Source organism: Tachypleus tridentatus, chromosome 6 (assembly GCF_004210375.1).
Source record: "Tachypleus tridentatus isolate NWPU-2018 chromosome 6, ASM421037v1, whole genome shotgun sequence".
Classification (NCBI taxonomy): Eukaryota; Metazoa; Arthropoda; class Merostomata; order Xiphosura; family Limulidae; genus Tachypleus; species Tachypleus tridentatus.
Window position 1 is genome coordinate 32,655,151 of NC_134830.1, and position 25,863 is coordinate 32,681,013.

Consider the following 25,863-nt stretch of genomic DNA (forward strand, 5'->3'; position numbering starts at 1 on the left):
TATTTAAAAAAAAGCATATGTGGGAGAAACTTCGTGACAGCCGGCCGTGGAATGCCTTTTTAGGAATCGTGATACTTAACTGAGGACGTTCTGTGCGTCATACAAGTAGCTCGAGACTGGAGTGCTCCGGAAGTCACGTGACTTTAACAAAGGCGGCCTTATGGGATTTGCTGCACTAGAACATATTAACCGACTATATATGTAGCTTTAATAAATATGGCTTTCGTTGTCTTATATAACCTCCCCCCCCCTTTCTCGTTGTCATAGGGTACCCTGACCTATGTGGGAAGCTGATAAACAGTGATATGACCATAACAAGGAATAAAATACTTGTGTATATACAAGTACTGAGGTACAGTTAACATTAGCTGTATCAGACAGATAATGTCCTTTTTAGGACAATGTGACTCTATCCTAACTAAACAAAGACGGATGCTTTTCCGTAGCGTTAAAACAGATCGTCAATCAAAATTACTCCGTTAATTGAAACTAAAAACATGTTTAAACATTTCATTTATTTTAACAGGTTGGAGCAAGTTCACAGTTACTGCGAAACCAGTAACTCGTAAATCTATTGATTTTTGTAACTAGTAGATGAACATAAAGATAATGATTATGATGCATTTTATTTAATAAACAATTTTTTTTTACACAGAATAACGTGTTTTGTGTTTGTATAGTGTAACAGCAGTCCTCATATCTTATTGATGGCTCGTTACCGTAAAATATTTTAAACCATCACCGATGAAGTTCTCACTCACGAATTTGTTTCACATTTCACACAAAACTGTGCTCTGCCCACCACAGGAATCGAAACTTGGTTTTCTAGTGTTGTAAGTCCGCAGACATAACTCTGCGCCACTGTGGTGCTTTGCTTGTGAAGTTCCCGTCTACTATAGCGGTAAGTCTACGGATTTACAACGCTAAAATCAGGGGTTCGATTCCCCTCGGGGGACACAGCAGATAGCTCGAATGACCGTGGTACTTTTATAGTGCAGCAGTAATTTGTATCTCGTCTTCCGTAGCATAGTGAATCTATATTTAGTGTCGTAAGCCAATTATCGTTTTAAATCTGTTGTCATGCTTACACAGTCTGGTTTCGAAAAAGACAAACGATTCATGGTCACTGGCACTACGACCATCTAATTCTAAATATTGTTTAGCAACTATGTGATTTTGATTTTATCATTATTGGTTTGTGATATTTTAATAAGTTAAAATATTCTTTAGTAAATAGTTATTTGTTGCATACAAATGTGTGTGTGTACACAAGTAAATGTGGGGATGGCTGGTATCAGTCCTTCAAAGCACTCCAAACAAGATAGTAGAGATGGCATTCGCATTATCCTTCTATAATATAACAGGCACAGTGTAGTGGTATGCTAAGAGACAAAATTAAGAAATTGTGATTTGAATAGTTATGTATATTACTTCATGTTAATTCTTGCCTGTGCTGTTATGCAAAAGTAAAGTTGTATGTATAACCCAGTTCTAAGTACAATGAGATTTCAAGTGTAATATTTATTGTTTAACTATTGTTGGTTGGTAGTTCTTGTTTCACCCTGTACTTAAGTGTTTTAAAGGAACAGCAGATTTCTGTTTAAAACAAAATAACCTCGCTTCAAGGGGTTGTGATAATACTATTGATACTTGATTTTTGTTTATTACTAGTTGTTACTAATAATGGTTATAAAAACAGATATGCCATTTGCAACTACGCCAACTAGGTGATTCTTAAGATACGAAATAAAAAAGCAGAAGAAAGAACAACAAATTTAACCTTTTTTTGTGATATTTACATAAATTAAGTCACAAATATTTAGTACAGAAATGTTGATACAAAAGGAAACATTGTCTAGTATTATAAAATCCTGATGACCAGTTGAAGAGACATTTAAAATACAATTTCGATTATCAATCCGTACGCCTGCCTGATATTACCAAACTTGTGCACCAGTTTTTAAAGTATAATCTTTCCAGTTTTATTCTAGAGAAGTATTATAACTCTGGAACATTTATGATGAAATACGTTAACCTTACGCCAGGTCACATGATGTGTAAATTTGTTACTGTTTGTTTCCATAGTGAATTTGAAAGCAAATGAACAAAGGATGGATTGAAAAAAAACTCCTTTGGTAAAGTTTGTAATTCCATTTGCCATCAAATTTGTTTCGCTCTAAGTACTTAGAAAAAAAGTCTAGAATGTAGCAGATTTATGAGCTAACACTAGTATGTCTGTCGTATAGCTCGCCTGAGACTCAAACTGGTCTTTTGTTGTTGTTTTTCTCTGCTACATACAGTTTATATATATATATATATATATATATATATATATAGCTTCTCTGAAAAGAGGTCAGTCATAGAATTTTTTGTGTACATTTTACCTCCGTTTATTCATGACTATCGTTTGCTTAGGAAGAGAAGAGAGAAAAGTTATCCTGCCTGAAAATATTCAAGTTGTAAAATACCGGATTTATGCTCTTTTACTTGTTTCATTATTAAGTATTTATAAGCCTAACCTTTTACTTATCCATAGCATTAACTGTCTGAGTGATTAAATGTTTCTTTCAGACTTAAATGATGGATGACTTTTAGTTTTAACACAGGAAAGATAAAATTAAAGTATGTAGGACGAGAGACCTTTCTAAGGTGAGGTCTCCTTCCTCGTGTTACTTACAGGTTATCGACCCCTTTTAGAAACCATGTTTTATCCCCCCCCCTCTTTTTTTATTGTGATTTAACTGATGGTATTTGGTCGTAGAACTTATCCTTTCTGATATTCAAAAAAAAATGTTTAGTTTAACTAGTTGACAGGTAGTTAATCACATTGTCTTTTAATTAGCTCTGGTGTATTCTACTTGTTTCGTTCATGAATATTACACAGGTGGTCAGTACTATCAGTTAAGATCCTTTTTGCTATATATTTTGAAAAATAGACTTTTCATAAAAGTGCAAATTTCCCTCGCTTAATATAGGCGTAATTTATTTGTTCTAATTTGCAATTAAGTCTTGTAAAACAATTTTTGCGTTTATAATATACAAAAGACAAGTAAGCTACAAAGTGACAAGGAATGTTATCCCACTGAAAGTAGTGGAGGGTGTGGGGGGGCTTATAATGGTAAAATTTCGGTTTTAATCCCTGCGGATGGCCCGACAAATACCTTGTGTAATTCTGTACTTAACAACAAACGGATACATATTTTAAGTTTGGGTTATTTACTGACCAATGTGTTTCAGATTTCACAAGTTATCTGTATTCAGTTGCATATGGGTGGATAAAATCTTTTTTCTGAACACACACTGTTATTAAGAATATTCAGTTGGGCATATTATGACCATCGCAAGCTCTACAGTGTGCTTGGGAAAACTGTCATTTAGAGATAATTGCCTTTTGTTCTTGCCTCTTGTCCCATGGGCTTTCTGAGCTTCGACCAGTAATGTATCAGGACATTCACTGAAACTTTGTTTCAAATAGTTCTGTTCGTAATTTCAGTATTGCAAAACTACTGCAATTTTGTCTGAAGCTGTTGATGCATTGAGTGACAGACATCCACTGTTCAATCTTCAGGTGTCGCTAGGTAGTTAAAAGACTCGCGGACCGGGCTCCTAGGCGCGAGAAATTTCACCGTTTCGGTGATATCCACCATGTGTGTTAATCTAAATAAACGCATACTGGAAAACTATAGCTGTCTCGAAATCGACAAACAATATCCCCAAACACTTGTATACGGCGATGGTAACCTCATAAGTAACCCAAAAAGTGTTAAAGAGTACCACCTTCTCCACAGACTATTCATGAACATGAGAATCACGTATCAAAATTCGGATAAATACCTTGTGTAACAAAATAAGAAATGAACTGAATAAAGCTGGAACGGCTTTTGTTGTAAGCTAAACAACACCGACCCCAAACATTTCTGGAATCTCCTTCAACATTATTAAATAGAATTCATGAATATTGCCAAAAATATAGATTTACTGTACCCAAAGCTCAAGCAGTCCCATCCATCAAACCTTGGAGGTGTCTTCCCAAAATATACTTGTATGGAACTACACCAGATTCCCAGATGGGCTTAATTTTTTGGTCTGGTATAAAATTCCAAATTTACAGGGATTAGACATGCAAGTGAAATAACAAATAGAACATAATAACGTGTAAACCCTGCTAGGAGTTTGTCAGGTAACAAAATGGAAACATCAATTTAAAAAAAATATTTAAAATATACGCAACTTCAACATGGATTAATGTTGTGTCCTGTCAGGTAACAAGAAATTCAGAAATCCTTGCGACAGCATTCCGAGTATATAAGACATCATCAGCCTTTCTATATAAATATGCTAACATACAGTTCGTATCTGACACGCTCCTACTTAGCCCTAAAATATTTCCAGAAGAATCTATATAAAAATGATCTATGTGAAATAGAACACTACCGCATACATGATGGAAATGAACTTAACCACGTCTCCCCCAATAAGTACCTGCATTAAGTATTAAAAAAAAAAAACCACCTGCTGACTCGTAATTTATATCATCAGAATAAAATATTATAAAAGTGTATTAAGTGTAAATATACCCCTAATGTGTGTGTTTTATAACAAAGCCACATATGGCTATCGCCTGAGTCCACCAAGGAAAATCGAAACCCTGATTTTAAGGTTATAAATCCGTAGACCTCGCATTATCGAAGTGATAATTACGCATTCAATGTGAGCTGTTATATGCATGGAAAGGGGTCAGAAGGAGCATTCGATTACAAATACTGACCCTCACGTATGTACGAAATTAACGTTTTCCTGGGAACAATTTAATTTGTAAAACTAAATATAACCACCGAAGAGGAGGGAAGAAAGTATTACCGCTGTACCTGACCACCCTCCCCCAGGTGTTCGACCTAAACATCGTTACAAATTTTCTTTGGTTAGTTCGTTCTTTTCTGGGTTTTCGGACACTGTAAAATTGAGACACACACATCGTGTGCCAGCGCCTAGCTACGCCACTGATTAAATCTGAGAAGAGTTTCCCAGGTGACAATGTGTGTGAAGTTAGCTAGCTATCTTCCTTCCAATCTATAACCCTGGAAATGCACATTGATTTAGTTTTCATCAATAAGCGAAAGCAAGTACCGCTGTAAACAAACCCAGTTTTAACTTCTGTCTTGGAAAATTTTAAAATTTAAATTTGCACAAAAATACAAAAACAAACACACGGTAGATTATACATTGAAGTTTAGTCTCAAAAACTGGTATTATAAAGTAATAAAAACATAATTGTCTTTTACTAGATGTTAATAGTTGAAAATAAACGCACAATAAATTATCCATTGAGTTATTATAATAGTATAATAAAAACACAACTGTCTTCTAATATATGTTAATATAAATTTATTACGATATCGGCTTTTTTGCTTGACATAACTTGAAATTAGTTCTGATCAAACTTTCATTGTTGAGAAATATATATGCAAAAACGGCTCGTTTGGGTTGAGAAAATATTTTACATAGAAGAGCGAACAACGTTTCGACCTTCTTCGGTCACCGTCAGGTTCACAAAGAAAGAAAGAGTTAACTGACCGGAAGCTGACCACATGTTTGAAAGGGGTTGTGTAACTGAGTGTCGAAATGTAGAGCAAAATTAAAGAAGCCTTACTTATACAACAACTTAAACCCAAAATAAACCAATATAAAGGAACGCCTTTATACCTATATTAATATAATAAAATAAATAAAATTATATATTTAAACATCTAATACCGCCCCCTACATTTCGACACTCAGTTACACAACCCCTTTCAAACATGTGGTCAGCTTCCGGTCAGTTACCTCTTTCTTTGTGAACCTGACGATGACCGAAGAAGGTCGAAACGTTGTTCGCTCTTCTATGTAAAATATTTTCTCAACCCAAACGAGCCGTTTTTGCATATATATTTCTCAACAAGTTGGTTTCTCGACATCACTGATTAAACTTTCATTGTGTGCACAGGTTCGTTACGAAACTTTCCTACGCGAAAAACAGGGGTGGAAATGTCGCTAATAGATAAAACGTGTTACGATCTCTGAATGTTTTGAAATATCAGTCGTTAATCTTTTAGGGCCGGGGTCAATTTAATAGGGTTTGTCGAATTACCATAAACACTTTTACATTTTTATACAGTAGATGTAAAGTATCAGTAATATACTAGACACGTAAAGGATAATATAGAATAACTTGTATGCTGCTATTTTATTGGCTGAAAGAAATTTACACATGCAAATTTTAATGTTTTATTAGTTTGGTAACCGTGCTATTTATTGAAAATCAGTTGGTACTTTTTATCGTATGGTGAAAAGGTTGACTTTAGTGTAATCAATAATAAGAATTTAAGAAATCATGATGGCAGTATTTCAATTACTTGGATAGTTGGAGTAAACAAATAAGTGGAAACAGTAACTTCAGTTAACGTATTATGTTACGACACGCTGTTGATGTAACTGCACATAGCTAACCCTTGTATTTCTTTTGAGCAAACTTTTGAGATGACAATGCATGTCGTGGGCCAAAATCGTAAAATTTGTGGTTTAAATTACAAATATGATAAAATTTAAAAATTGTATAATATATGGAAAATCAAGAGAATTAATCGAAATTTCGATTAGAAATGTGCTTTTTAATAATAAACTAGCCTTTGTAAAAACCAACCTGTGAAAAAAGTAACAGGGTACATCACTTTTCATATTAGCGTAGAAAACTGTATAACTCACTCAGCTTGTAAATGAATCCAATGAAATAACCTTCTAAAATGTAAACCTTTTGATAGATTGCAAAAAAAATTAAATATAACATTTTTTTCTATAAATTCATTAATACATATAAGTAACTTTTAAAAACCTTTGAATCGTGAATGATCTAGGCTATAATTACCGAATGAGCTTAAACCTACTTGTACATGTGAATCAAACGAGATAAAAGTACAGAATTAGTGTCAAAATGGATGTGTAGTTCAGATTTTATTACAGATCCATTGGAGTTTGTAATGTTGCTCCGTCTTTAAACGTTAAATCCATGTTTGTGAAATTATAATATTTAGACAAGGAAGTTCATTCTGCACATTGTAAACTTTCCACAGTCGTACTCTGAGTGTCTCTACAGCTAAATTATTGATGAAATTAAAAGTAACAACTTGTTTGTTGTAATTTGGATTTTCTTTCACAATATCCAACAGTTAATATTAAATAATAAATTCTTTAAGAGTATATTAGCAAGATAGAAATTCAAAATTGTTAAGCAAAGAATATATTGAAACAGACAGTAAAAGAAAACAAATGAGAAGTGTTTCTGAAACAATCCTTTATTCAAAACAACATTATCTTCCCTAACCTGACTGCTACACTTTCTGTGTATGACTATCATCTGGCTACTGTGGTTAAAGCTACAAAACGAGAGACAAAAGTCAAGTGAAGAATCAAGAAACAGAACTCTAGAAATACCCAACTTTTGCCCTAATTATGCAAAACCTAATTTATCCTTCAAGTCCAAATGTTATATACTTTCATCAGTGATTTTATGTATGATCTTAAGCCAGTTATACTGATTTCTGCATGGCTTGTTTAAATGTTACATTTCAAAAAGTCCATACAGAAACACTTAAATGTTAACTTTAGACTTGATAACAAAAGTTGTACTATGTAGCCTTTATCTGTGTGAAAAGACTAGCACATCCTTGTGGCCTTGAAATCTAGTTAATGAAAATGTCATTACAATATGGAAATTTATAAAAAAAAAAAAAAAAATTAGCTGAATATACCTAAAATAAATTAAATTCATCACTGTTTTAATCATTACAGCATTCTAACTTTGTTTGCAAATTCAATGAACCAATTTGTTTTTACTTATCTTCTAGTTATAAAATGTCAAGCCCTAAGAAAGAAGATCTTCCAAAAGTATCTCCAGCCATCAAGGTTGAATTAACCAACTTTGATTCAACAAAGATGAGGCATACTGAAACCAGAGAAGCAGTTTCTCTTCCTTCTAAAAATGGTGAGTGAAAATTCATAACAAAGCATTCCTAGTCTGGTTTATGCCTAGCCAGGTTGTGTAAAACTTCATAATTGTATGGTTTATTTTGGCTTCACTTGATAATCCTAATACAAAATAATAACTCTTATAACACAAGTGCTTTCAAAAGGCAGATCTTTCTTATTCAGTAAAAAAGATCCATCTTTCAAAAGTGCTTGGGTTATAAGTTTATCATTTTGTATCATGACTTCTTCAATCTTTGTTTTTGTTTTTTGACATCATGAATTCAGTGATCCTAAATAACTTTGATAGGTTTAAAGTAATCTTTTACCTTCCATGATTTCTTTTTTTAGTTCCAATAATTTTTTTTGAAATTTCTTAATTTTCAATTTTTGTTTTCAAAGGTTGAATTTATGCAAATTATCAAACTTGTATTAACTAATAATAAAATTTAGGTTGTCCAGAAGTAAATTTTTGAATTTTCACTGACATTTCAGAAGCTGAATATTGACTAACTTGTTGTAGTTTGTTTAATCCAACATGTGCTGCTTACAAGGTTTAACTGTCTACTGTTTCAACTCTACTCGGTAAGTTTTGCAAACCCCTATACAGCATGGATAAGAACTTTTGTCTGATTTTCTCTACGATTTGAATGAAAAGCTGCCAAAACTACACAGAACATAAACCAAGCATTCAGCCATGGATCTGTTAATGAATGTACAGTTTATTATTGGTTTCAAAGGTTTCAACATCAAGATGAAAGTCTTACACCACAAAGGTTATGGAAGGAAACCATCCTTAGATGAAAACACATTAATGGAGGCAGTTGAGACAGACCCTCACACAACAGCATGCAAGGTTGCAGAAAAGCTAGGCACAAGCAAACTGAGCATTACCAACCACCTGAGTGATTGGAAAGATAGTGGGACAAGTGGATTCTGCATGACCTGACTGAAGATCAACAAAGTTGGCTTGAGACCCACGAATGACACTCCAAAACTTATTTCTTAGACCTTTCCCATACATATTTTCATTTTTTTAAGCACTTTGACAACTTGTTGAACAATAAATGCTTTCAAAACCAGGCAGCTGCAGATGAAGCTTTCAGAAGCGTTCATCGACCATAAACACTCAAATTTCTGCAGCAGGGGCATAAACAGCATTGTTACATGTTGGCAAAAGTGTGTTGAAACAAATGGTGCTTATGTTGATTTAAAGCATGTTTTACAACACTGGTTTATATTTTTTCCAAACTTCACAGTTCAAAAATGACTTATTTTGGGCAACTAATATTTTCAGATTCAAATGCTAATTTTCTTTACATTTATGGGGAGAAACTTTGTCCTTTCTGTCTGCCTCTTTATTACTTCAGTTTTATTCAGATATACCTTCTTTCAAAAATAGATTGCAGAAAGTTGTTAATTGCAATAATCCAAAGTGGATCACTAATGATAATATTGAACATAAATCTTGCTTTAGCTCAATGTTTTTTTCCCATTCCTCATTTTACTCAGTTGTTTAATTTACAGATTGGAAATAGTTAGTTTTTCTTGTGATTAAATTTAATTCATGTTATTTGACCATTGTATGTGTGTTTTAATATTTCTACAGTGTTTAATGTCCTGCTGTTCATCATACCAATTAAAACACACGTGTAGAACTTAAAGCACTTCAAACTCATGGAAGGTGAATAGTAAGAGCAGAAACATCTGAACCTCTGGAATGTTTGTCTCCTGTCAGAAACGTGTATCAATAAACATTAAATTGTTTTGAAAGGCATTTTTTTTTATGTAAATAACTAGCAAGTTTTTCTGCAATTAGTATTGGCATATTGCCAAACTGGTAAACAAGTCTACATTTGTTATGTCTAGAGATGCTTTCTACTTGTATATTATTTTCTTCTGAATGTCTAAACATCCATATAATCAGACATGACTCGCATATTCATTCCTTTCTAAAAATAGTACTTTGACACTCCTACGAAAAGTGTTTCTAGTCCTGATTTCTCCAAGCCCGTTCCCCTGGCTGTGGTTTCGCTAGATAGTAGATAGGGAATCTCGTTAATCCATTCATTACTGGTTTTAAATGGCAATTTCATTTAAATACAAAATTATTAGCCCAATATTAATAACCTTTCAAGTTGCTCTGGGGCCTATTAGGCCCCACTTTTCGTAGGAGTGTTAATGATTGTTTTTGCATTTATTTAAAGGTTGAGTTAGAAATAGGGGTAGTTTCAAATATTAAATTTTCTATTAACGCCAAAGTACGAAACTGAGAGCAGATAGAATTGTTCTGGGGATTATGAACATCTTATGTTGTTGCTGTTACAAAACTTAACAGTGATTTTCTTTCCCTTTCTTTGAAAATATTTATTTTCATAAACATTATCTTCAGGTACATATTATCACAAAGTTGAGGATATTGTTTATTTAAATAATTCATTACTATAGTAATATTACTTAACAATGAGGTGTTATAGCACATTTGATTTTTATTAGAGATAATATTAGTTACTTTCTGGAAGTTCATTCTCTTTTTTGTTGTACACCTACATTAGTGCTCTTTTTATTTCTTAAAGCTAAAGTAAATTTTAGTTTCTAATTTCTTAGCAAGTATCTAAATAATGTTTCAAGTATGATTTTCCTTTGAATTGTAACTTTCATACATTATTTACTGACACTGTTTTGGTTTGTTTGTACTTATTTGACTGCAAGTGTGAATTGTGCAACCAGATTGGCACATATTTAATAAATTTGTTTCCAGGTGTATAGTTTTAATAGTGGTAACAGTCACAATGGTTGTTTTGTGAGATAAGGCAAAGCAAGAAATGTAACTAGTTCTATTATGTTCTACTTTAGTTTTTATTAACTAACATCCAAGGACATCATATTACTCACTTATGCACGAACGAGTTACTTTTTTTTTCTGTAATGTGCGTCAGATTAGCGTTTCTAATTTTCAGTTGTTTTTTTTTCTATTGTATTTATATACTAAATTTTGATAGGCTCAGCATGGCCAAGTAGTTAAGGCACTCAACTCGTAATCTGAGGGTCACACCAAACATGCTCACCCTTTCAGTTGCAGGGGCATTATGATGTGAACCCAATATTCATAAGAGTAGCCCAAAAGTTGGTGGTGGGTGAAATTTGTGTGAAATTCAAAACAAAACAACTAAGTTTTGATCTGTTTTATTTCTTGCATGGATTGATGAACGAGTTCAGATGTTGAACAAGAGAAAGCGCACAACACGTTACTGCAAAATGTGGAAGGATTTCAGCGTTCTTCGCTTCACCACACTCAGCCTCAGGAGAAAATTCACCTTCCCAGTGCTGAAGGTATTGCACTATTATGCTTGTAGCTGTATTAAAATACTGTGATTTTATAAGTGACAATTATATTTTTTCATTATCTTAGTTTCTTGTATTTCATTACATGACATTTATATTTTTTTTCCTATTTTTAATGTTTTTTTATTTAAAGCAATATGTAAAACTAGCATGAATTATTTTAATGTTTAGATACTTATTAAATAGCTTCAGTTACTTGTTTGTGAATCTAATCAGTTATACATGTAATAAAAATTACCATTATTGAGTAGAACTGTACAATTGCATAGAGTAATTTTGCTTAAAATGATTTAAATTAATGGTCCTAATGATTTCAGCAATTGAAGTAATCAAAATGTTTCTCTTATGCTTTCTTATCTTCATTCATTCAAGGTTGTTCAGATTAATCGGTTAGTGTTATTACTCATTAAAATAATATCCAGAAATACTAGTTTCACTTTGTTTATTACTGCTTTTAATTCTTCAAACTGTCCAAGTTTCATGTGAGAATAATTGATTAGTTGAGTGTAATTTGGTGAGGAAGTCCTGTGCTTGATAATTTATAAAAGTACACTAATCTATTATCAGGTAAAAAATTTGATATGTTAATATTATCTTTGATTTAATTTTTTATAGTGCTAGGATTTTGATTAAAGTCCTTAATTTGTAATCAATATAGTTGTGGCTGATCAGGTATTATGAAGAATATTTTAAACCACCTGAACTTGTAAAACAAACAAGTTTGTTTGACTGAAAAACATTATTTTTTTTTTTTTCTTTTAAATGTTCTATTGCATTTGTTTTCAGGTTTTTGATCTTTTTTGTGTACAAAATTTAATTTTATCAAAATATTAAGGTCGTTATGCTTTTCGTGGGAAATTTTAGGCAGTAAACCAACCTTGCTATCATATTCATGATCAGTAGATAAAGGTTTTAACAGTTTTGTGAGAAAACAGATTTAAAGTCTTTGACATATAATTATTTTATTTCACCAGGATGTTTAGTCAATTAGTGATGAAATATGGGATGATTGATACTTATTCTTACTTTGTTAGCATATTTTAGATCTGTGTATATAAAAAGTTGTTTTTTGATAACTATTAAAGTTGCCTAATTTTAAATAGTTTGTAAAATGGAAAAATATTTGTCATACAAATGTGGTTAAAAATCAATTCAAGGCTTGTGCATGGTTCTTCATCAGATTGAAGTTTGTATGGTTTGTTAACTTGCAGTATTCTGCTTGTTACACAGTAGTTGAAGCTGCTGTGATAGTTTAAATCTTATTCGATTATGAAGACGAAATTTTAATAACTTAATTAAAATTGGTGTAATTCACAACTTCCTCATTTATTTTTAAAGTCTCTGTTAAAAGTACGCCATTTATCTTTTGAGAGCTTTGTCATAACTCTTATGTTGTGAAGAGATACCACAGAATGACTCCTCCCTAAAGAAAGTGAAGACTTGCACAAGTGTAATTACATATCTTTGAAATTCTCCAGTTTTGTCCATTAAAAACAACTTTTGTGCTTTGTTAAGGTATTTGAATTTGTTTTTAATGTCTACTTAAATTTTAAGGCTTTTATCATAGCTTATTACAAATTTTGTTTGCTAATTGTAAATAAATGTAATTATTGCTTTAAAAAATACATTTTCACTTTATCTTCTCAAAAAATCTCTTGCAATAGTAACTTTCTTGTATTTAGGAAACTGATATTTAACTTACCAAAAATAAAACAATAATTGTTTTCCCCCTATGTTTAAGTATTTAGAACTATTTTGTGCATTTATTAAATTGATATATTTGTCATCTTACCAAACAAAAATTGCTTTTTCCCCCTATTTGTTAGTTTTTTTTAATGTGACATTTGGAAAGTATTGCTTGTTTTGTAAGTAAACTGGCCATACAATCTAAGATGTAGCACAAGAGAAAGTTCAACAGAATATCATGCAAGGAGTAAGAAACTTCAAGCGCAACTCTTTAAAACGTGCATCCACAGAAGAAAAAATAGTTCTCCCAAACAAAAGTGGTGAGAAGTTACTTGTTATTGCTTCAAATGCTTTGGTGATGGTTACTGGCATACTTCAAAAACTAGTGGCTTTGGTGGTGGTTTTTCATTGTTAATGTATAAATATATAGCTACAGAACCAAACATTTACTTCAAGTAATGATGATTATCCTATAGGGGTGAAAAACTTTCAACAAGTGAAAGAAAGAGCTTAGATATAGTTTAAATGCATTTTATTTTTAAATGAACTTTAAGTTTTTAGTAATTAGAATATATTTCATAATTTAACTGACTCATGCTGCTGAGGAACCCACCTGAAGTAAATCTATAGCTGAGGCAGCTGATATCGGTATTAAATAACCTGATGTTGACCTAAGCAGGTTAAAATATTAGAACTTGTATTGTTACAGATTTAACAGATCTATTAGGTGTAAATATTAATTTAATTCAAAATAGTATTAATTTTGCATCAGCACAAAACTCTTCTAATTATTTCAAAATTACACAGGTTATTTAATCAATATTCTTAAAGTAAAAAAACAAAGCTTACAAGTAAATAGTCATGCTTATTGTATTAAATTAAACTTGGTACAGTGGAAAGAGACTTGCTAATATTTTATTAAACCTGTTTAAACTTGGTGTAATGTGACTTTCTTTACTCATGAGATTTATACTTTTCATTATATCCTCTAGTTTATATATTTTTTTAAATTTCAGAATGCTGATAAGCCTGTGTAGTTAATGTTTAGTAAATAACTTTGTTTTTTGTGCTGTTGTCATTCTAAGCATTTTTAGTTCTTTTAGTTCGAAAAACAATCAAAAATCATTTTAATAAATGATAAATGTGAAATAGATTCCAACCATTACGATTTGAGCATAATCATTACAATTTTGATGTATACATAACACCTATATGCTCATACAGACAAATATTACAACTTGTTGCAAAAAGAGTATTGGGATAAGAAAGTGAAATTGCCTAATATTGCTTTAAGGTTAGTGTATTAGATAACTGTTACAATTGCATAAAGAAGAGTTTAGCTTCTTAGTATAGATAATCTTGGGTTTGACTGTAAAGATATTTCAAACAGGTGGTATGTGTACCTGATAATGAAGTTGGACAGAATTTTAATTTTATTGGAGTTTGAAACTCTTTGCTCAGTTAATTTGTAAAGCATCAGTTTGAAAGCACAAAAATGAGCCAAAATTCAAATTTTGATGTGGTCTCACCTTCTCACACAAGACTGTAGCTATTGTTGACTGCTCTTAGCATTGCTAAAACAATTTTAGTAATTGCTGCACCAGTCTTGATACCTCATTAGTTTTGCATCATTTCTAAATGTGTACATATTTTGACTTCTATCCACTTGTAATGGTACAACTAGCTCCCTCCCCATTTTCTTGATTGGCATAACACAGTTTGTGTTTAATTTTTCTGAGTGACATTGTTTTTATTTCTGCTTTGTTACCTTTGTGAGCTAAAGTTTATTCTAACAATCTTTTAAATTTCTTGTTTTCAATCTTTTCTTGTCTAAGAGCTTACCTAGTCTATTTTGGTACAGTAATTACTGAAATATTTGTTTCAGATTTGGTATGTGAGTAGACATATTTGTTTGTACTAAACTCGTACAGTCTGTCCCTAAATAACTAAGTTCCACATTTTGAAAGCACTCACGTTATTGGATTGTTATTTTGTATTATAAAAGTTAACTTTTTCCTATTAAGAAATGTTTCTACACTTTAGTTAATTACTAACTATGTAGTAGTGTATATCATTTGTTTTAATAACAAAGCAATGCACAGTGATAAGTTATTTTTGCAGAAAACATCATTTTAAATTATCCTTGTTTTAATGAAGATATTTAACACATCCCACTTGCCATTTAAACATTAGGTTTGTATTAGAACTAAAACAAGAATTTTTTAAGGGTCAAGATGTAAGAAATTGCTCTTCTAATTAAGTTAGGGCTTTTATTTGGAAAAAAAAATCAAATTGGATTTTTTTGTACACACATTTTTACACGACTGTTATAATCACTTTGCGTAAAGTTTTGTTACTGTCAGAGTGAAGAATAATTGTTCTTGGTTCTAGTCCTGATTAGGATATATTACATTATAACCAGTGTTTGTTGTACTTAAGCCCAGTTAATAGTTTTATGATTCTTTGGAATCATTCGAGCAAGTGTTAAATTAGATCATTTGTGCATCATATTTAGCTCATCATTGTTTCTTGATATAAGTTCAAGGGCAAACCTTAACTTGGTTGTAGTTATAGTGTAATTTTCTAATGTTATGAATAACTTATGAATATCCAAGCCCTTGAAAATAAATTAATAGAGCAAAGATTTTAGTTCTCTTTAAACATAACTAGTTTCAATAGAATTTCTTATACAGATTAAGAATTAATGGCTAAAGTCAAACAGATTGTATCCATGGGTAAGAATATAATATTCTAACTTAGCAGAGTACACATTCGAACAATCAGCCAATTAATCTAATTGTTTTATTCAAATGCTTGGGTTCTTCTACAGAAATGCTGTTTCATTTAGATAACACAATAACTAAATGTTTTTACTCCCAGGTAAAATAATGCAATAAAAATGCATATGCAGTACCAATAAATGTTTAGAAAATTGTTCAAGTTATTAAAAACACAAATAATCAAGTGTCAAATATATTCTTTCTCTCTAAAGCATAACACTCTACATTGTAAAATATAGAAAAATATTATACTAATCAATATTTTTCCACTATAAACATTCAAAAGAACTCAATGGGATAGCTCATTTTTGTTTTTGAGAATTTTTAGTTGGATTTGTGTTATAAATTGTGTTATGGAACCTCTGCGTTTATTTCACTACTTTCAAAAACAAGTTTTAACTCAATTTTGAGATGGAATATTTCCTTTAATCAGTATGCAAAATCTGAAAGCAGCTAAATAATTGATGCTACTACTTTCTTTATTACAGCCCTAACAAAACCTGCTATGCCCAGCTGTTAGCTTATCTCTGCTGTTTTGTTTGTTATTCCTTTAAGTACAAATTTACATGCATTGTGTATATACACTATATAGTTTTTATGCAAAAAATTGTTTTCATACTTAACAAAAAAGCTATTACTTTATTTTAACTCGTGCTATTCGCAATTGCAATGTTTGTTTTGTTCCAAAAAGAACAAACTAACTTATTAGTTTGTATCAGTTTGAAAATATCTAATTTATTATGGAATTAACATATTTTAGTATTTTTTGATGGCTCAATCTCATTTGTATTACCAAATGTATTTTGTTCAGTTGGTTAAATTATTTTTCTTACAGTTTATATCTTCATTTTTTAAAACTTATTTAGAGATTGAACAAGAAAAAGGCCAACAGCAGCTGCTAGAAGGGATCAAGGGTTTTGATACTACTAAAATGAAGCATGCAGAAACGGAAGTGAAAAATCCATTACCAACCAAAGATGGTAAGACAAGTTTTATTTAGTAAAATTGGGAATAATTCACCAAACATAAAGAAAAACCATATTAAACAAAAAGTTGTTTGCTGTAAAGTTTTCAGGCTTAACTTTCATTCTCATTTAGCTTTGTTTAATAAAAAAAATTAAATCACCTTATATTCTGTGATTAAGCACTTTAGCAGAATGTTAAAATCTTCTTTTATAACAGTAAATTGATAATAAAAATACCAAATTGTATTAGTTCTTTAATAACAAAAATAACATGTTACTGCCCAGTAATCAGGTTAAGAACACTGCAGAGGGCTATTAAACAAATAGTTCAGTTAACTTTTTGTTTGTTTTCTTTTTATTATTTTGCAAGCCTTTGACCTCTTTACTGTGACCTTTAACAAGTGGATTTTCGTGTACAAAAGAAACTTTTATTAAAACATTGCAAAATATATGTTGCTAAGTAACAATATTAAGATTAAAATATTGTTTAGTGTGAAACATTGATTACGATATCTCTGTAGTTACTGGACAATAATAAATTTAAATTATAAAATGAATGATGGAAATGAATAATGTAAAATAGGTAACCATATTTCATGTAAAGAAAATTTTTGCTCATTTAACCTGTTTCATAATATGGAAAAGGTCAAAATCAGAAAAATAATGGAATTTTTTTTGTTTTAGTTAAAATTAATTTACTTCCAATAAACCTTTGGACTTAACAAATTGCTGCTACTATGAACTGAATATATAGTCATGATTCTGCTTGATGCCTATATAAAGACCATATTTGTATGCTATTATATCTGATTTCTCTTAGTCTTAGATTCCTTGTCAGCAATATTTATCTCATTTAAGGCTATATTGTAGATGCTTTCCCTTTCATACTATCAACTCTATTACACAAAATGCTGTCATTTTGATTTTAACTTGGTGTTAGTGTCTCCAATTTTGCTAAATTTTAATCAACAATTTTGAAATTTTGGGCCTAAAATTCCTGGTACTTTTACAAAAACTAAATTCAGAAAAATATCAAGGGTAATTGCTTCAACTTTTTTTTGGCAGAATATCCGTACTCACAATACTTACTCAGACAACTTAGTCTAAAACATTATCAAATTTCTCTTCTGTTAATCTATCATTTGAACTCTAAATTCTTCAAACTTAGTCTAGGAGTCCATAGTACCAGTATGTGCAATGTTTAAAGCAACAGTTATTGAATCAGTTACACTTCTCTCGATTACAGCTTTAAAACATGGTGTTTTGATTCTATGACAATGTAGAAAAGATGCTAAATCATTTAAAGTCTTGTTAATTGACCAACATGAATCTTTAGATTTCCCTCAAATAGAAATGAACAACTTCCTATTGTTTCTAGTGATTTTATTAATAATAATTTGTTTATTTTTACTGTTACATTTTCATCTTTGGCTCTTTCTGTTTTTATGAAATTGATTAATTACAACAAATTTTTTATATGAAATTTAATTTTTCATTATTTTATATTAATTTTTGTTTTAACCAATGCAGTGCACAAGAGAACATTTGATTCTGTCACATTTAGATTAACTAAAGAGGGTTGTTAATCTGTTGACTCGTGAGATTTATCTTAATCCGTTCACAAACGAAATTTCCAGTCTATTTATCATATCTATTCACCACACAATAAAAAAAAAATCAAATATAAAAGAATTACTGTTTTTACATATATTGAAAGTACAAGCATTAGCTTTGTCCATTACTGCTTTGTGTATTTTGAAAGTAATTTTGTTTTATTGTCATTTTTTAAAACTTGTTTTATCTTTAAGATTTTCTTAACATAAAATGCTACCTCATTTAAATTCTTTAAGAACATTAACATTATTCTGAACTTTAATTAAGGTACGTGTGGAGATAAATCAAAAGTTCTTGCTATAAATGCCATGTCATGTTTACTGTTGACTTGCATGTGTAATATAAGTGAGGTTTTGGCTTTTCAACCCCCCATCAATTAAAGTTTGAAGTAACAATATTTAACTATTCAATGTTTTCACTCTGTTTTGGGCTTAAGTTATATATCTTTTTACACATAAATCTTTGTTTGCTTTTCAGTATATGTAGGAAAACTGCTTTAAGAACAAAAATGTACAATAGTAGATTTGCTATAAATGTCAGTCGAGGTTGTGCACATTCTGGAAAAAGTCAAAGGTCATTTTGTACACTGATTTTGTACCATTTTTCAATTTTAATGTTTTTCATTCTGCCCTGTAATCAAAAACTTGTTCATCTTATTTAAAGTAGTATTATTTTAAAGCTGGCACAGTGCTTGTTTGAAATATAATACCCCAACAGTCTTTGGTAAAATTTTCTTTGTCCCTGTTTTCTTGCTCCCCATTTTTTTTAATGTGTATATTTTTGTTATTACTGTTATTAGTATTTATTAGTTTTTAGGACTAAATCTACAGTAATGTGGACAACTCTTGCAAACTCTAAGTAGACATTGTATCATTATATACATAGGGACAATTTTATAGAAAATAAATGTATTACTTTCAAAACATTGAATAAAAGGTTGCAGTAAGTCCATATATACGAATTTTTTTCTTTTCCTTTTTTTTTCACAAAGGTTTTTGAATATGATTTAGTTGCATATTCCATAAATGAGTTTGATGGTAAACATCTTCCATCAGCTGGTCTGCTATTAATATTAACTTGTCAATGGTTATAATTGTGAAGTTTTTTTTATTCTGGTTCAGTAATCTCTTTACTCTTATGACGTATAAAAACATGGAAATTTTATATATTATTTTTATTAAATTAAGTAAAATGAAGTATTTATTTCTAAACTATCCTATGGATTCAAAAACAAATGCTGCCAGATTATCCTTTATATTGTACTCACTAAAAGCCTTCAATCCAGTCTTCTTGTGCATATTTCATTAAAATGCCCAAATAATTCTAATAAATTTATTCATAATTACTATTGTGTGAGTTATGTTAACATGCAAAAATATGCAGCACAAGTGGGGACACAAACTTAATTTTATTGGCACAGTAAGGCTTGAGTATATCGGAGTTAGTTCCAAACAGTAATTATTATTATTATTTTGAAATAAAATTGTTAGTTTGATTTCAGTTTGTAAATAATTGGGTTGGATTAAAAAAAAAAAAACTGACAGCAAATGACATGTTTACATGTCATCATGGTCATGTACTAAATTCTTGATGTTGAATGTTAGTTATCCAACTAAAATGAAAACAAATATCAATAAAAGAATTGTATATACCTATAAAACTAATAATAATAATAAATAGATAAAATTATCTAATTTGTTTTTAACATTACAAAATGTTTTAACATCAGGTCATTATTTAAGATTTTGGAGAGGTGTGTAGTTAGCAGTTTTCATTTCTATAGGGTTAAAAATGTTAATGGGAAAATTTGTTTAGGACCTGTTGATTATAATACAGAAAGTGTGTTGTATGTTTGTTTACTTTAAGCATCTGTAGCAACGTCGTTGTTAATCTTGTTTGGTATTTCTGTGATTTTGTAGATTCTGAACCAACAAACTAGGTTAATATAACTTTATCTCTGGTATTGTAGTTTATAGAACAGCAGTTTTTTGTTCATAATTGTTCAGTTGCTCCACATACTGTAAACATAACTAATGTACAGTATTTAATGTCAACAAACTAGTTTTATCTCCTTTACATTATATTAATGCTTAAAGAATGGAAACCATTCACAAAATCAGTAAAGAAAAATTAGTAAAAACATGTGACTAATAATTTATGTATTTATTTATATGGTTATTTGAAGTCTTTGAACATTAAAGTTGGTACAGATGTAAATCCAAATTTTCATTTGGATGTGTAAATATTCTATAATCTGTTAATAATTTTATTGTTTCTCTTTTTAGTGATTGACCAAGAAAAAGCCAGCAACTAGATTAACCTAGGTTGCTGTTCTCTTGCAAGAGAATCTCAACTGTCTCACAATGAGTCTCGGAAAGAAAGCAAAAATTAACTTTATAGGTTCTGCCAAAATTTGAAAAAATTGCATAATTCTGAAGAAAATAATGATAAAATACTCTAGCAAAATTTAAACTTCTAATCTCCACTAATGCAAATCCTTCTGTTTATTAAACATAAAAAAAATCATAAATTACTAGTGTTTAACTAACCAGTAATCTTACTAAATGCACTTTTCATTTTAAGTCTCAATAAATGAAATAAGAACAAGCTTGTGAAAACTGTTCATATTTAAGGTTTATAACTATACACAAACATGTTTTGTTTTGTAATTTCACTCCTTTGTATCCATCCAGTAATCCAACATTTCTTGTTTTTGTTAATAATGTTCAATACATATAATTACAAGGGTCATAATGTATTACCATTGGACATTGTTATGTTAGACTTGTTTACTTTTAGTATACGAATAATGCTGAAATTGGAATTCTGTCCCATCAGTTTCTTAAAACATATATTCTCTTAAATACCCTATTTTTATTATGGATCAAAAGTAAGGTTAGGGTCCTAGATTGGCTACCTCAATACTCTATCTTCAGAAGATTTCCAAAGTCCCTGGCACTTGAACTTACTGATGTTCAACAGTATTTCACGATTAAGGAAAGTAAACATCGGCTTTGATGTTTAGGTGTGCTTTTATTCATTTTCTATAATGCTTCAACTACTGCAAAGATATCTGATACTAATAAATAGAACTAATATTTTCAGTCTTTAATAGACAAATGTGGAATTGAAAAATCATAGCAATTATATTCCATTTAAAATGAAAAAAATATATAACGATTATTAAATATGATTTAATGTAAAACAAATATAGGGAACAACATTTTGTATTGATTTTTATACAATTTATTCATGTATCTATTCTGAAAAATGTTTGTCTTGTTGACCCTTTTCACTTGAAATAAAAATTATATATATTTGTTCCAGACTGTATTTAATTAAATACTTGTATTTTACACATGCAGTTTTAATATGCAATGAGTTATAGCTTGGTTAATCTAATACTTTGAAATGTTCTATGACACATTTTTCATAAGGACTACATTACTGTTTTGTACAATAGAATAATAATAAACATATTTAAAAGAAAATGTGCTTTTGAAACATCTATTGTACCCTTTGAAAAGCAAGTAAAAATATTGGTTCAAGCTGTACTTAAATATAAAAATTTGTTTTGCCACATGCACACATTTCATTGTCATTGTACTATGAGCTTTTCCAACTCGTATCACTTTCTAAACAACGATACATATGGACTATATATTCTCCATCTTGTTTTAACAAGTTATGTTTTTAGCTGAGTATTTTTATGTGCACAAGTTTTTCAGTACTATTATGAAAGTGTTGCAAGTTTAAGTGAAAGCTATAGAAACTTAAGGTCCCACTAACGAAATAAAATGTATATTTTATCTAATAAAATAATTCATATTCATTTCGGGGAAAAAATGAAACGATTAGCATTAGTACCATTAAATACAGATCAGCTGCAGTGACTCACTCAAATAAAATTTTAAAAAAAGCTATAACATAATATTGTGTGTGATATAAGTTCATACTAACCTTAATGTTAATCTAAATTACTACCCAAGAGAAGACTTTCCTCAAACTTTTTTGTCCCAAATATGCCAGTAATGATTAAAAGTACATACTGTATGTCCATCCTATGGAATGAAAGAGAAAACTGGAGAAATCCTATAAGCAGTACTTAGTGAACACACCACTGATTGTTCTGTATTTAGTCTACACTGGAGCTATGAAATTATGCATTTTAAAGGAAAAATAACACTTTTGACACATTCCGAATAATTTCTATTGATTAAAACTATTTTGAACAGATCCAGCTATAAATGCGTAAGAGGAGTTGCAGGGCAATCGCATTTCTCTTAAATTATTTATTAATACATAGAGAGATTGTTATTGACACATAATTTTTTTATAACAACTTGGCCTATCAGAAAACGAGGTGCGTCCCCTCGAATAGTCTCTGGCGAAAGGCATACTTATTTAGAAACCAGTGTTTACAGTTTTATCCTCTGTCTCCATTGGTCACAGGCTCAAATCCAATTGAAGAGTAGTTCTCTTGTGCGCTAAATTATTAAATTAACAGCACTAATTGTTAGAAGAATGGTTTTAGTTCTACTGATGTCTAACTCGTAAGTTTCAATGTAACCTCAAGAATGCAGGATCTGGTAACGTTATGAATAGAATAAGTTCAGGACAGACTGTAAGGAGAAGAAACACAAACACACGTGATCAAATAAGTAAAAATTATTTTTTGTTAAGTGCTTTATTTACTGCCTGGCGTCTGCATTCTGCTGGGGTGAAGGAAGGCTTTAAATAAACACCGTCCATGCCAGACAGAAATTTCTTGTTTCTCTCTCAAATTCAAAGAAAAAAACATCAAAAGTGCTGAAGAACATTAGTAGGGGAGGAAATATAATTCGCACAAGTAAATTATTTCACTTCTTGTGATAAGCTCGTCATTCCGCGAAAAAACAGACACAGGGCCAAAGTAATAATTTTTAGCCATTAAAACCTTTACCTAAGTAAAGCAACAACTCTATGTTGCATTAAGAAAATCTGCACGAAAACTAAAAAAGACAAATTAAATATAGAAGGGTTTGAATTTCGCATAAAGCTACACGAGGGCTATCTGCGCTAGCCGTCCCTAATTTAGCAGTGTAAGACTAGAGGGAAGGTAGCTAGTCATCAATTACTACCACCTCTTCAGCTACTCTTTCACCAACGAATAGTGGGATTGACCGTAACATCATAACGCCCCCACGACTGAAAAGGCGAGCGTCTTTGGTGCGATGGGGATTCGAACACGCGATCCTCGGATTACGAGTCGAGGGCCTTAACCGCCAAGCCAATATAAAAGGGCGAAAGTTTTGTGTTAGACATGGGTGTTATCGAGCACTACAACGTTACCATTTTTCCAACAGCTAAAGCTATCATTGTCGCTTCTGTGCGAGTGAACTGTTCACAAACTACGTTTGCTAACAATTCTCTTCTTTTACTGGTAATTATTGCAATTATCATTTAGCAATTTCAGTGTGTCCAAAATATATGTGACATCACTTAGAGACTGATGCGTGAATGTGGTGCAAATAAAATCTACGAGGTCTGTTCAAAAAATACGCGGACTGTTTGAATTGCGCGGCTCCAGTTGGTTCCAGGGGAATCCACTAGGTTCGCACAGATCAGCTGATTACGACGCCATTTCCCGATTGCAGATATCTTCATTTGTGTATTAGCTACACGGTTTTAAGTGAAGTGCGATGTTTTCGTTTGGCGGATTTCAGAATGAATGACCTGAAGAAGCAACGACTTGCTGTGAAATTTTGTGTTAAACTTGGAAAATCTGCGACTGTAACTTTTGCTATGCTTAACACAACTTACGGTGATGTTGCTATGAAGCGTACGGCATGTTTCAAGTGGTATGAACGTTTTAAGGATGGTCGACAGTCCATTGAAGATGATGAGCGTCCTGGACGTCCTTCCACGTCAACTGACGACCCACACGTCGAAAAATCAACACCCTGGTGCAGGCAAATCGACGTTTGACTGTCAAGAAGCTTGATGAAGAGTGTGGGATATCAGTTGGATCTTGTTACGAGATTTTGACCGAAAAATTGAAGATGCACCGCGCTGCTGCGAAATTTGTGCCTCAGAACTCGTGAGTTTTTGGCCAAACTCTCGATCACTGTTCTTCCCCATCCCCCCTACTCACCTGACCTTGCTCCTTGCGATTTTTTCTTGTTCCCCAAACTCAAAAGATCCTTGAAAGGAAGAAGATTTGAGACGATTCCCGAGATTAAGGCAAATGCGACGAAGGAGCTGGAGGACATTACAAAAGAAGCGTACCAGGACTGTTTCAACAAGTGGAAACACCGTTTGGATAAGTGTGTGCGTTGGGGAGGAGAGTACTTTGAAGGGGTCCCAGACCTGTAACTTCTAAATAAAGTACATTTTGTTTTATGACGTCAATCCGCGTATTTTTTGAACAGCCCTCGTATGTTGTATTCTTCTCGTAACTAAAATCTATAGCTCTTGTCAGTTTGTGATTTTTGTGAGTGCTGGTAGTATCGTCTTAAATAACTTAAAGTTGTTTGTAATTAAGAATAAAGATAAGCTGTTTATCTATGTTTACAACTGATATCAAAAGTCAGTTTTTAGCGTTATAAGCCTTCATACTTACAGCTGAGCTACTTAGGGGTCTTAAAGTAGTTTTCTTCATAATGATATTTGTGAGAATGTATATATATGGAGTTACCATTCGCTTCCAGGATCCTAAACCAGGGGGTTAGGGCGCTCAAATCGTAACCTGAGGGTTGTAGTTTCGAATCCCAATGACATCAAACATGCTCAAACTCACCAGATACTTTTATCGTCAATTTGTGATATATATGTATATGGGACTCAAACCTTATTTCATCGAAAAATAAATTATCAATAAGTTTCGTGAGTGCAAGGATGTGACATTTGAAGTTATCCTCCTCAGCTGATAAAGTTTTTTTATTTTATTTATTTTTTCAGAAAGTTTGTTTTTTATGAATTTCGCGCAAAGCCACACGAGAGCAGCAAAAGATAAGAAGGAAGAAAAATAGTTATCACCGACAAATCTTGGATTACTCTTTCACCAATGGATAGAGGGATTGACCGTCACTTATAATGCCCTACAGCTGAAAGAACGATCATGTTTGGGAGACTTAGATTCGAATACGCGACCCACAAATTACGAGTCGAGCATCTCTGTCCACGGGGCCTTAACAATAGAATTGATTATGAAAAATTACTCAGTTGCTGTCACTTTAGTTACACAATTCGCTTGGTCATTTCTTTAGTACTAATTGCACTTTCTCGTAACCCACGTAGGTATAGTTGTACACACTACGTCTTCCATGGAGCGTCTCTATTGCTTCAGCAAGTAAAATACAACGATGCAACTGTTACATGTTGTCACTATATATTTATAAATATAGAGACGATGTCGCTACCGTCACTTTTAAAACTGACATTTTTCGTAATAATTGTTTTATCAATGAATAACATGAGTATAAAACCGCAGATTT

The 25,863-nt window shown here is 31.4% G+C and overlaps 1 protein-coding gene across 9 annotated transcripts in view; it reads left to right on the plus strand.

Annotated features, from left to right (window-relative positions):
• Window positions 1-21,709, plus strand: part of LOC143252203 (uncharacterized) — a 41,184-nt gene extending 19,475 nt beyond the window's left edge. For 5 of the 9 annotated variants that reach the window (XM_076503966.1, XM_076503962.1, XM_076503968.1 and 2 more), the window contains exons 2-6: window positions 7,881-8,017; window positions 11,218-11,331; window positions 13,236-13,349; window positions 16,676-16,789; window positions 20,674-21,709. In XM_076503966.1, the coding sequence (XP_076360081.1) occupies window positions 7,888-8,017; window positions 11,218-11,331; window positions 13,236-13,349; window positions 16,676-16,789; window positions 20,674-20,702 (501 nt within the window). In that variant the 5' untranslated portion in view covers window positions 7,881-7,887 and the 3' untranslated portion in view covers window positions 20,703-21,709. Of the gene's footprint in view, window positions 1-5,856; window positions 5,984-6,088; window positions 6,114-7,880; window positions 8,018-11,217; window positions 11,332-13,235; window positions 13,350-16,675; window positions 16,790-20,673 lie in introns of those variants that run through there. The other 4 variants (XM_076503964.1, XM_076503971.1, XM_076503967.1 and 1 more) reach the window with 3 other exon arrangements.
• Window positions 21,710-25,863: the final 4,154 nt, after the last annotated feature.